Source organism: Periophthalmus magnuspinnatus, chromosome 6, assembly GCF_009829125.3.
Source record: "Periophthalmus magnuspinnatus isolate fPerMag1 chromosome 6, fPerMag1.2.pri, whole genome shotgun sequence".
In the NCBI taxonomy this organism is placed as follows: domain Eukaryota; kingdom Metazoa; phylum Chordata; class Actinopteri; order Gobiiformes; family Gobiidae; genus Periophthalmus; species Periophthalmus magnuspinnatus.
In genome coordinates, this window is record NC_047131.1 from 24,460,559 (window position 1) to 24,474,338 (window position 13,780).

Here is a 13,780-nt window from a genome sequence, read left to right on the forward strand (position 1 = left end):
CCAACCCAAGCCCAAGTGAACATCTGTATTCATAATATTGAAAGGTATATATATATATATATATATATATATATATATATATATATATATAAATTGTCAAACAAAGGCTGCTGATCCATTGAAAACATATGACATTTATTTAATCTCTGTACATGTACCGGCTTTGGGAGGCTGCACTGGTGCATATCCTCATAGGGTACACTCCTCTGTCGGCCTCCACATGGGTGGTTCATGGTACCAGGAGCACTGGTCACCCCATCACTGTAGTGGCTCACGTGGGATGGGTTGTAGGCGCTGTGGGCATGGCGATGATGGCTGATAAAAAATGAAATATGTTATTAAGAACATAATTATGCAAAAGAATACGATAACTGAATAATAAAACCATAACTAAAGGTTGAATAAGTATGTTATAAACATGCAATAATTAAGAAAAACAAGGACTTGTGTTGGTTTATTTAACTATTGTCTTAAATATTCCTCATTTTAAATTAACTGAAACACTAGGATCTTTTTGCTGTTGTTACTTCCTCATGTTTTCTCTGCACTTTTAACTGCCTCTAGCAGACATGGGAGTGTGTGGGATCTGAGTTCAGGGCAGTTTCCTACACAGAACAGAAATGCTGAAATATGTTTTGAGGAGTGTATAAATGTACTTAGTTGGAGGAGATGGTGGGTCGTGGTCCGGAGGTGCCAGGCTGAAGGCGTTGCCAAGCAACATATGCATCTGTGTGCGGACCTCGTCAATGGATGGCTGAGAGCTGAGTGTGGAGGAGTCTGAGCCGCGGTGAGCTTTGACTCCCAGGCTGCCGCCAGTTCCTGTGCCTGTGGAGCCCCCACCGAAGCCCAGAGAACTCATCAGGCGGTCCACGTTTGTCTCCTCAAATGGCTCTGGCTCCCCCTACAGGTCAGACAGGGACACAAATCCTTAAAGTCTGTGCCACCACCAAAGCACTTAATTATACTTTTGATTACAGAAAAATAAAACAAATATTTTAGAAAAAGGCATCTTATGCACCTGTGTTGAGGCTGGTATTCAAGCTTTAATTTAATATATAATGAAACTCCATGAATATGAAGCAAAGAACTTGTGCTTTTCTTCAACACAAACTGCTGCCAGTTCCTATTAGCATCAAGTGAAGTGACTAATTTATCAGCACAGTTTCTAACAAACTTGGCGACTTTCCACAAAAAGGTTTACTAGACAAAAAAAACACCCATAGTGATTATGAATTTCATAAGGGCAACAGTTCATTGATAGGTACACCAGGGCTGACACAGTAAATGGTTTTGTGTGTATATTAATTTAAAACAGAACAATGATTATCTATATGTGCAGGCAGAGTAAGCGACAACTCTGAACTAATGGATGGCAGGAAAGAGGAATGCGCTGGCACTACGTAATGAATCATTATTGACTTTCAAATGGATGTTACAGGGATCTTTGGGTGTAGTCCAATCGCTGTCTGCTGGACCCAAATCTGATAAGACCAGAAGTTTACAATCTAGAAAAAAAAAATACTTTACTGGCATCTTAATAGTGCTGGGTGGCAAATACTATCCTTAATGTTAAAGTCTGTGAAATGTTAAACTAAGTACATTTTAATAGGGCCAGTTACACACCAGTTACACACAGTGTCACAGCACTTTTCATAACTGAACTGAAGCAGTTCTGCAATTACTTTTTAGCTCCTGGTTCCAACTTGCCAAAAATATAAAAATATATGTGTTATTTCAATATTTACTTCCACTACTACAGGTAAATACAAACATACCCACAATCCCTCCTGATGGCTGTCTTTTCCCATTTGATTTGGGTACACACAGGACCATTAGGCATTATCCAGCCTCCATCTGAATCATTAACATTCAGTATGGAGCCACATGCGGATGCTGTTACTGTGGCACAGGAGAGATTTCACACACATTGAGCTCATTTTCTCCTCTTTCCTCTCAGCTTTCATTGCTTCTCATTCTCCGACTGTCTCAGTCATTGCTCATACTTTAATATCTCTATTTTGTAAGGTTTTGTGCCGATCTCTTCAGGTTCAGCTTTAGGTCACTTGTTAAACCTTAAGATATAACCCCAACACATCAGAAAGTGAAGGAAAGGTGTGAGTAGAAAGGATGAAACTAGCACAATGGTAAGACTATCCTATTCATTTGTGGTAAAGCTTGTATGACTTTCTTGCCACACATCAAGATCAATTGACATGAATAAGGGAAAACTCAATATGTGCACTTGTTTCTTTTTAAGGTGTTGGATATGAGTTGAACTGAAGATAACATTTTTATCAAAACTAATAAAAATGAGGTGAAATCTATCACAGACTTACATCGTAGCCGTTATTGCGTATGCCCCTCCTGGACCTCTCTCTGAGCACGAGCAGGTCCATCTCTGTCTCCACAGGGCTAGGGCTGCTCAGGGACTGCCTGCTCCAATAAGTGGGCTCCCGCGGGTGAGAGTACCTGACACACCATATACAGACATTAGATATAAAACCTACTTTTTGTCAAGACCAATGAAACACTAATTATTAAAATTGCTGTCTTTATAAATTCTAGACAAATAGTAGTACTTTGAACATTTTTTTTGGGCATTTGCTTATAGTCAAGTCCAAACACCATAGCCGTAACCCTTTACCGTGTAATTTAAAAGCGATAAGAATAAAGGCATAATAATGATGTGAACACAGTGTCTCTCTGTGTGTTGCTAAGCAACTCTGTTCTATCACATAGAGCAGCAACTCAAGCTGTCACCTAAAACACATTTAAAATAGCCCTTTAATTATTATTGATTACATTAAACAAATTAAATTAAACAATGAATAGCATGAAACCATTGTTCAATACACCACTGTATCCCAAAAACTCTTCTAATAATGCAACACTTGTAAAAGACATAGTTAAACATGGGCTTAAAAGTAATAATAATAATAAACTTCCTTTTCAAATCTTCTTATAAGAGAAATGCTACAACATATTGATTTAGGTTTTAAGTTATGTTGTTAGAGTAATTTCATGTAGAATTAATTTACATGAGCTGAAAACAAAAAGCAGTTTAAATAAAAATGACCTCTTGTGGCAGCCGGCAAATGAGGCCCTCTTCTCCTCGGCTGTCATGGGCTCCTTCAGTCCATTGCAGCTGTACTGGCGGCGGCTGTAGCCGTGGCTGCCGCTCTCAGACAGAGAGAACTCCCCGTAGCCTTTTCTCCTGGGCTTCTGCCGCAGCTTGTTTCTGTAGTGCTCAATATCAGGCTTCGGCTTCAGTCCACTGTTGTTTGCCTTTAGTTACAAACATATAAAAAAAATTAGATTTTTTATTTATTTATTTAAATTACATTTTTTTTTTTTTGTGACACGTACCGACAAACCCCATCTTAGTGAAAGCCTACTGGCCTATATTTTGTTTAAAGATGGATAAATAATCTAACTTATACTGTGTATATTATACCTCATATACATTTCTGAGTGTTGGTACAATGGCATCAAGAAAATGTGAAGCAAATTGTACTAAAAGGGAAAAAAAAAAAGAATTAAACCTGACCGACAAAAGTAACAGGCATGCAAACAGTGTCATAAATGATATATCGACAGTAAAACAGTCCATTTCCCGTTACATGTCATGTAATTAAAAGTGCATTATGTGCTTACAGAAGGCCATTAGCTAAAACGTGGCTACAGTTTGAAGTAGAGGATGAAGTATTAATACCTCACTTCACAGATCATTTTAGCTTGTTCCTGAGGTAATTAACCCCTATCCGCTCTCCAATGTGCAGCATGAAAGTGAAAGCTAACACTCATCATTAACTGTGCAGTTTCCCACCAGGGGCTCAACCAGGACAAAAAAACATGTGACACACAGGCTGGGTAAGGGGTGTTTGTTTATTTCAAAGGGAGAATTTATTTGTTAAATGTCACTGGAGTCCTCCTCAAAATAACATGTGTCAGTTGCCCCAAGACACTTAAGTATGTACCAGGTGAATCACTAAATTAAACTAGACTAAATCAAATATAAAGGTATAGTAGAGGTGAGTATATTAAACATTTTCTATTGGCTAATATGTAACTCAACATGATGTGGTCAAGAGTGTGTCCAAACTCACATCTCCGTTTGGTATGACAGAGTCCTGGCTGTGGGACGATGATGTGGGGTAAGAGTAAGTGGGGTGAGCTGTCATGGGTTTGATAGTGATGAGACGAAGAGAGCTGGAGTGGTCCTCATAAGGGTCTAGAAGAAGAGCCAAGAATACAGCTGTTAGTTCAAAATGCAGTAGGCTATATGATGTAGTAATTATATTAAAATAATAAATACCCCTTAAAAGCTTGTAAACCATTAAATTTTAAAATCTGGAGTCAATTGGAGATAAAAGTGATAAATATACATGGCAGCTACGACAAGCCAGTAAACTGAAACTAACACTAAAAATGTACTTTACATAATTATATAATTAAGATTCAAGATTTGGCAATGTTTTTCCTTTTTTGACAATTTTGGTGATGTTTTTAGTTTTACCTGTTGATTGGACACGGGCAGCAGATGTACCATGCATAGAGATAATTCCATTATTGTCCATCGTTGATTAATGACAATAAGATTTACAATGTTCACACTTCATTATCATGTTGCAGGAGCCTAACAAGTTCACCTTATGAAGTTGTATATCTTGTTTCACTAAAAAAAAACTAAAGCCATACACATTTTTGTTCTTGGCGTGCTCAGAGTCCTATACAAGGCAGTGTTTCAGTGGAGCAGGAAGCAGCAGATGGAGTGTGTTGTCTTGTCCTGGCTCTGAGTCACTGCTTGCTGACATCATATGGACATTGGACATTGTGGGGCCACGGCAGTTTGTCATTAGCCTAGTCCCACTTCGCCTCAATTGGCGTCTTTTAGATGTATCTTTTGTAACTCCCAGTGTGACAGCTAAGGTCAGAGGCTGAGAAACCCAATTGGAAAACACACTGGTGCATGTAGACAATATTGTGAACACCCAGACCTAAGATATGTCCTCCTTGCTGAAATAAAATGCTTTTCTTAGCTTTTAGTTTTATGTAACCTTTTCCTGGAATAAAATTGTTCTATTTACATTCACACCAGGTGTTTGTTTGGGCTAAACCAAAGGAGGTAAACATTTTGCTATCATTTATCTCAACAGGCCACAATGGCTTGCTTGTTCTTCTGATATACATTTTAATCTTTAATTTTCTTGAACATGGCACCACAGTCTAATCTCCCCTGCCTGGCCCATCCAAAGCGCAGTAAGAAAAATGAAGCAATTACTCGTCCGTTTTTGTAGGTATTCAATCATCTGCTTGCATATATACACAACAGATCACACAGAGTACAGTTGTTTGGCGATGAAAAATGTCAGAGATCAGAAATGGTAGCATTATCAAAACTTAGGGCCATGTGTCCAGGAAGATCAGTGAAAACAAATTAGCATATTGATTTGGGAAATATCAACAGCAACTTAGCATCTTGATAAATTCTACACATTTATCCAGGCTTAGAACTGGCACAAAGAGATTGCGTTTCAATTTAGTTCAGATATTATTATTAAACCTTGTATATCATTTCATAGCTATTTAAAAATTTATGTCAAACTTTCAAATGAATAACAATGGCCTATGTTATTTTGAACCATATTTCAGTACAATAGATTATTCTTGCTGAATACAGATTATGTTATATTCACATAAACGAAATGCATCTTACTTCAATGCCATTACAGCATGTTTCAATGACTTGGTATTGTTAAAGGGCCTATATTACGGCCTATATTACAGTATTTTCTGACATATGTTATAATGTTGTTTCCTCATCACAAACATACCTGGAGTTGTGTTTTGTTTCATTCACACATGTTAACACATAAACCCTGCATATTTAAGGTGAGTTATTTTCCCAAACAGAAAACACTTTGTTCCAACTTTTGATAGCATGTGGTATTACAAAAAGTGCTCCACTGTGTTTTTAAACTCCTTACCTTGCATAATTTAAGACCTGAAATTGCCAGTTGGATCGTCAGTATATGACTAGACATTGGTGTTCAATGAATCAGTAGAATAACTATAAAATATTCGCAGTAATGACATCATAGCTGTAACTACAATAGAAACCACACTGTGTCCTTGACTTTTTGTATTTTTCCCTCATGAAAATCTGTCTGAATCTCACACATTTTCCTGTGAGTCATCAAACTAATGCAGAACCATATGCTCTGAGCTGTACAGGTGCAAATGCGGTTAGCCACTGTCACCACTGTCAGTACATTCTTCTCCCACTTCCTAGTATCACGGTGATTCAGCTCCATGTGTGTTATAAACAGAAACACACACACACTAATGCCAGCATTTGTTATCTTTAAATGTATTTTACAAACCCTTCAGCTCATATGTCGCTTGGAGTTAACTTGCTTGTCAAATTGTTAACTGAAACTTATAGTCTTTTTGACATTCAATGAAAAAGATCAGTTTGAGTAGCTTTGGATGTTAATAAAACAACTAGTTCTACAAAAGTTTATGTATCAGGCTGAGTATCAGACTGCTGCCATGATGGTCAAGCTGTTAGCACTTAGACCTCACAACAAAAACTTATTGGGTTTGATTCCTGGACTGGGTAAATGTACTCTCCTGGTTTAATAACATCTCACAAGAAAAACCCTCACTGAAGTTGACTCTAGCTTATGTTCTTGGATCCTGATTCCTGATATGGTTGTTTACTACTCTGCCTCCTACCCTTTTCTGTTTCGGGCTTATGTACTGGTGACAGTCCTTTGCCTGGCAGGCCTTCCTCTACACATAATCTCCCTAATCTCCTCCTCACCGCTCCTCTTGTGCAGCTCCTCCTTGGCGCTCTTGCTGATGCTGCCGTTGGTGGTTCTGCGGGCTGAGGAGCTCTTGCTGGTGTTCAGTTTCCCGGAGCCATTACTCGAGACAGAGCCGTCCTCTTCGCTTGGCAACCGACTGTAGTAGCCATAGCAACAGAGACAGAGGGGGAAAAGAGGACAGGAGAAGGTTTGTGAGTCTGGGCATGTACACAAAGAACAACGCTGGCACCAACACATCATTATGGTGAATTATTGTAATCCTTCAAAGTGTCCATAATACAAGTACAAAAGCATTTTCAATATCTAAACGACATGTGTTCACCAATAGGACAAACATATACTACCCACCCACCCCACCACACAAAAGTGACAGGAGATGTGTGTTTAAGAACTGATTTAACACATATAACACATAAGTCACATTATAGTTATGCTTTTGGTTGATTACGCCGACGGTAGCTCAGTTGGAGAGTTTGTCCACTGAGCCGAAGGTTGGCGAATCAAATCCTGCTCTCGACATAAACATCACTGGTAGAGCGATCAGATCCACTAACCCACAGGCTGGTGTGGTGATTCTAGCTCCCGCAGACAAATGCTGTCCTTGTGTCCTTGGGCAACATACTTTGCCACTTTGCCCACCTTTCCCCCAGTGTCTGTGTACACTAGTGTATGAATGTGTGTGAACAAGTGAAGCGCTTTGAGTACCCAGAAGGTGGAAAAGTGCTCTATAAAAATGTGACCATTTACCATAATTGGCTGATAGTAAAGAGACCAAAATTTGTATTGGTATTGCATTTTGGATAGGCCTATATCTATGTAAGAATTAATATGAACAAAAGCAGAAATGAGAGAGATTGAAGAGAGTTAAATGTTGAGTGTGAGTTCAATCTGCCTTTTTACATAAGGTATTCTCCGTACAATGGTAAACGGTCACATTTTTAAACGGGGCTTTTCCACCTTCAAGGCACTCAAAGCGTTTTACAGCAAGGATCCACTCACCCATTCACACCATTATACATTCCAACACCAGCGTATGTAGACACTGGGGCAAGGTGAGTTAAGTGTCTTGTCCAAGGACAGAATGACAGCATTCATCTGTGGGAACTGTGGGTCAGTGGATCTGACCGTTCAACCATGCATGAATAGTTGTTATCGTGTCAGATGTAAGTCAGATCATAGAAATACTTAATAGTTTATGCACTACGCTACGCCCCCTTTTGGTCGAGTAATCACTGCGCAGTCCATGTCATTTTTCAACTACAAATTTATTTTGTTGAATACATCTCAAATAATGATCTCATTGTGTTTTTATTTCCTAAAAAATGCATGCATTCTGGTCATTCACAGGCCTTCCACTCTCCTAATCCATGGATCTAGCTGTGGACAAACACAGAAGGCCTGCGGGGATGTAAGCTACAACAGTGCCTCAAAATGACAGGCTGCTCTACAGGTGGCAGGAACACAGCTCCGAGAGAGAGACAGAGATGAAGAGATCTGGATAGAGAAAGAGAGAGAGAGAGAGAGAGAGAGAGAGAGAGGGAAAAACAGAAAAAGAGGGAGAAACAGTGTGATAGGGAGAGAGACGGAGAGGAAAGAGAGCCACAGGGTTTTTCACACACTGGCTTATAAGGGCAGAAGCAGTCAATGTCCAGTCAAGTCCTGGTCAAGTGATCTCAAATCAGGCAATGAACCAAAACAGCCACTGTATGTGACTAATGTACATATGCATATCTGGGAAAGTACTAACACAGTTTCTCTTTTCTGTTGTTTCAACTGATGTATGTACTGTGTGTTTAAGAGGACAAATATTTTTTGAATTAAAAACTACTATATCCCCAAAATACTTTATGCTTTCAGACATATGCTAACCCTAATCTTCAACATATTGAAGCAGATCATATATACTCAATACATTCTCTGCACACTTCTGCTAATTCCTTGTGCACAGAGCTTGAGGCCCTGTGATTAGCATTCAGGCTGCACTTTTCTTATGCTTCACACACAAGTGAATAATGTGCTGGAATAATTGCAGTGGTCTGAAAGCTGTCCCACTTGTTACATGTTCAAAACAAACAAGCGGTTTGAAATGAGGCAAAAATGATGATGCATTGTGTGGAGACAAAAGCTCAATATTCAGAATTAGCAGGAGGCAAGAGTAAGTACTTCATCTAAAAATGATCAAACGTGAATATGTGATTTACACAAGTCTGTTAAGGACAAGCTAATAATTTGTAAGAGTAAGAGTTTGAAAGCTGGCCCTTTTTCTGTTCACTTTTTACTTCACACACACAAAGAGAACCATGGCAGGGGATAAAAAAAGAATATCTCCCATAACTGTTTTATGTGAAGATCTTGTCATGTCTGGCTCAATGAAAAGTATCTTATATTTATCTTAATATGTTTCAAATGAAAGCAAAAAGTATTCTATATTATGATTCTATTCTAAATGTTTTGAATATGTTGGTCCTTTAAAAAATAAAACCAATAAATATTTTAGAGACTAATTAAATGGGTATATGTGGGTAGCTCATTTTAACACTATTTTGTTTTTGTGATTATTTGTATCTACAATTCTTTTTGGAGTGTTCAAAATGCTAATTGTGTAACTGATGTAAGTACATGTGTTTGAATATCTTATAATTCACCACGTTCAAACATCTCCTCTTATAAGAAATGTAAGCGCAGCCCATCACAGCAGCTTTTAAATCTGTGATCAGTGCCGCTCCCTCAAGCAAAGCTGCATCCAGCCAACCTTCTAAATATACATGTGTTTATCAACCCCCAGAAGCTGAGCGCAGCTAATCCTGCCCCCATTCATGTCAGTTATAGCGGTGTAAATACAGGGCTTTGTAGTGAGTGTCCACATTTGCATTTTAGGAGGAGGAATCTCATTTTTCATTCCAAATATTCTTCAGGAAACATGTCACAGTTGGTTGGAGCAGAACAGAGTCAAGTCTTTGGGTTAAAGTTTAGAGTTTTTTTCGTTATGTGGCAAATGGTCATGGGGTTAATACACAACACTGGAGATAGTAAATCTCAACTCCAAGCAACATCAATACTTACACTGTATTGCAATGTGCAGTTTTTACAGTCTTGCACATAGTCTTAAATATTGCACTGGGCATTGTTTCTGAGCCAAGGCATTCAGCACAGTGTTGTGTCTCAAACACCTGTTTGTCCACAGTGTGAGACACAGATGCCAGACAACCTCTCCCAGAAATACTCATGTCAGTATCTAAGTGGAGTCAAAGATATTGGTTAATATGGCAGAAGGTGATCTCGTCTTTGTGTTTCACAGTGATGTTTGCCACCGTCTCACAATTAAATGGTTCGTTAAAACATAATTATGAGTTGAGTCTTTGGTTGTGCAGTTTATTATCTTATTATAATTGAGATGGGAGAAGCTGTGATCCCAAAATGACACTGGAGACAGATACCTCAGAAAGCTTTGGAGTCTAATGTCACTTTGAGTTATTTAAATGTTCACCGTTCCCTCTCTTTGATGATTTTTCAGGCTGACATCAGAGCAGTTGTGAGGCAGACATATTTATGTGTATCTTCAGGAGCTCCTCGTTAACACAGGACTTATGTTCAGATCACATCAATCTGTCTGAGTGTGCGCAGCTTGCACTGGGCTTCTCCGGCTTAACACAGACACACTCAAACACACTCTCATGTCAGAGACCGCACGGCTGTAAAGCTCGGGTTTTGTCTCCGGCTTGTTCACTCACTAAAACAGTTGCTTTAGAACATTAAGGCTTAAAGTGTAACAGCTCTCTGCAGGATACAGTATGTTCAGTCTTTAATAGTGGTTTTGAGGTAAATCTCTTTTAACACACCACATTTGGAAAGACTTTATACACATTTTATATATTGATCTTGTCACTTCACATTGCCTTCCCTCAGTTTTAAATGCTATGCCTTTATTGATACCTTTAGAGATACCAGTACAATTACATAGTTATCACATGTATCAATATAATGTGAATAGAGTAAAATGAGAAAAACAGAAATAAACAATGAATAACTTCCATACCCTCCTTTGATGTCTGTTGACGGGGGTCTTTTGCTGCCTGTCCCATCCTGGAGCACCTTCTTGTCCAGAGACATAGACAGTGGAGCATCCCTCACAGGGAGACCCAGCACAAGCGTCTCTTTGGTCACCGAAACAGCATCATCTGTACGACCCAAGTGCTTTTTAGCATAGTCAAATCCCTGGACAGGCTGTGAAAAAAAAAAAAAGTTTTTGATGAATGTAGAAAAAAAACGTAATCTTGTTTTAAATAAGTGTGCAATGACCAATGACCAAGACCATCAAATCATTACAAACTAAAATATCAGACGTGTGTATTATAAACGTAATCTATGTTTTGCGTCTTTGCTTAGTAAACGTTGTGAACAACACCACATTTTATGGCATCAGTGACTGAGGGCAACTGTGCTAACATTCAGATTTTACTCATTTAACTATCCTACTTTCTAAGTTTATGTTTTCTTTTTGCCGTGGTGTTTGCATTCAAAAGACAAGACATACTTTAATTGGACAGAAAACAATACAAATCCAGATCAATACTCCAATAAATATCTCAAAAATGTTTGACCAAAAGGACAACAGCAGTAAGCCTTTCTACAGTGCCTGAAGTGGACATGTCTTCATTACAGATAAAGGTAATTGGATAAACCTACACTTTTATATCACTGCACTTCCAAATTAAGAGTACCAGCACCTTTGAAGTTTGCTGCTTGGGAATAAAGAAGTAACATTAAAAAAAAATATTAATATGAATATGTTTCACTTAAGCTTGCAAGATCTTAGTTAGCTCTTTGGGTGGTTAAATGCTTTTCAATTTAAGATGCTAAGATAAATGGTCTAAGATCTCACTCCAGTTACACAACAGCACAGACCAAACCCTGATTCACCCCCCTCCCCCCATTTTCTATTTTGGGAACACTCTAAAATGGGATGCCTAATGCGTTTGATGATGTGCGCTGAATTGGCAGTGCATGTAAGGTTAGGCAGCATCTGAGGAGCATGCTACGTTCATGTTAATAATTTTTTTTTTTTTTTGTGTACAGTATGGTGACATTGAGGGGTTAAGCAGATGTGCAAATGGTAATATACATAGAAGTCTCCAGTAGCATAAAACATGGAGTGTGAGTGTTTGCATGTGTGGACTGAGGTGATGTATGGTGACAGCTGCGGCTCTGCATGTGAAAGATGTATGCGCAGTACAAACATCAACTCGCCTATGGCACCTCAGTGTTCCCAGGATGGATGGAGAAGCAAAAGCCCACAGACAAGTGTGAGGTTCAAAGGCAATGCAAAAAATATATGTGTTACAGCTTTAACTATGTGCAGAGTGGAATATGTTTGTCTACACATGTGGTCAATGACTTAAATGTAACCTACTACAGTAAATATCTATGTTATCTCTATGTTATGCTGTCTGTCTAAACGAGTAATGTGAAATATAACTACAATGCCTGTAGTTCAAACTAAGCTGGGGGACAGGTCAAGATTCTATGCTGTTTAACCATCTGATAGCTGATATTCTGTGCTGATTTATGGTTGATATCTCTGTAATTAGGAATCTAATTACTGGGCCTACCCAGATGAAGCAAAAATGGGGACAGTTCAATGTCTTCTCACAAAAATTAAATCAAAGTGAAATTATGGTTTCACAATAAAATCAGATTAATAATTGTAACAATAATATGGCAGGTGTGTGGAGCAAATCACTAGCAAATAATGACAAGTTTTAACATTTGTGGATTTTATGTAAAACTGTGAATCTCCCATAGAGTAATATAGAGATACTGTATAAAGGCCCCTTCTCTGGGATCCAGAATACACACTTCAATACTTTATGAAGGTGTGAGTCTGGTGAGCTCTCCTTTTCAAATGGACATGATTGACAGGTGGATTAGCCAATCATGGACATGCATGGTCCATCCATATTGGAAAAAATAGAGGAAAAAATATCACAGGGGGCTGAAAAACATTGTGAATTTCTGCAGAATCAATGACTGAAGCACTAAACTGTTAATCTGAGGTGAGATACATTTTTATTTTACAAATAATAGGCAATGTTGGGAGTAACGGCGTTAAACTATAACGGCGTTACTAACGGCGTTACTTTTTCAGTAACGGAGTAATCTAACTAATTACTTTTCCCAGCGTCGTAACGCCGTTACCGTTACTGACAATAAAATGTGGCGCGTTACTTTTAATTGAGTTCACTCTTCTCTTCATCAGAGTCTCAGAGATAATAGGTTTGTTTGAGATGAGGCGGGTTTACATTTGAATTGCCTTAGTTTTGCAAAACATGGTAATGTTTTCAGTATTATACTGAAAGCACTTTATTGTTACTGTAAATCAACATGTCACCCTGAAACTGCGCAGATACGACACCGTCGATCGGTGCGCAGTGCATGCCAGTTAGTTTTGTGTCCAAGATGCCACCGACTTGCTCTGACGTAACTTGTGCGCCGGTAACGGGGAGTTTTTGAGCGCAGCAGCTCTCCACCGACTGCGGCCGCCTGCATGGACTACAAACGCGTAATGCATGACATGTCACACTGAAATTGTGTGACATGTTGATTTATTTGCACTTCAAATGAAATGTTTTTTTTTTATTTTTGTAAATTCTATAATTTACTTGGAAACAAATGCAAAATAATTGCAATCTGTTAAAATAAAATAAATGTTAAAGGTTCACATCTGTGTTTTTATTGTTTTAACATAATAAGTAATGTGGAGTAAAGTAACGCGGAGTAGTTACTTTGCCTAGTAACTAGTTACTTCTTTGGTGACCAAAGAGACCCTTTGGTGACCAAAGAGACCTTTTCACATCACTGAAAAAAAACTAATCTGATTTCAACACAACAGAGAGATATCAATCTGTATAAATAATACAGAGAGATATTCTGAATTTGCCAGGCAAATAGGT

The 13,780-nt window shown here is 38.5% G+C and overlaps 1 protein-coding gene across 1 annotated transcript in view; it reads right to left on the minus strand.

Annotated features, from left to right (window-relative positions):
• The window catches only part of LOC117371886 (UPF0606 protein KIAA1549L-like), a 74,838-nt gene that overhangs the window by 2,160 nt on the left and 58,898 nt on the right, over positions 1-13,780 (minus strand). Inside the window, exons 13-19 of the mRNA XM_033967561.2 lie at positions 10,867-11,054; positions 6,827-6,966; positions 4,107-4,231; positions 3,077-3,285; positions 2,337-2,469; positions 657-901; positions 159-315 (exon numbers count right to left, since the gene is read on the minus strand). Of these exons, the coding sequence (XP_033823452.2) occupies positions 159-315; positions 657-901; positions 2,337-2,469; positions 3,077-3,285; positions 4,107-4,231; positions 6,827-6,966; positions 10,867-11,054 (1,197 nt within the window). The remainder of the gene's footprint in view (positions 1-158; positions 316-656; positions 902-2,336; positions 2,470-3,076; positions 3,286-4,106; positions 4,232-6,826; positions 6,967-10,866; positions 11,055-13,780) is intronic.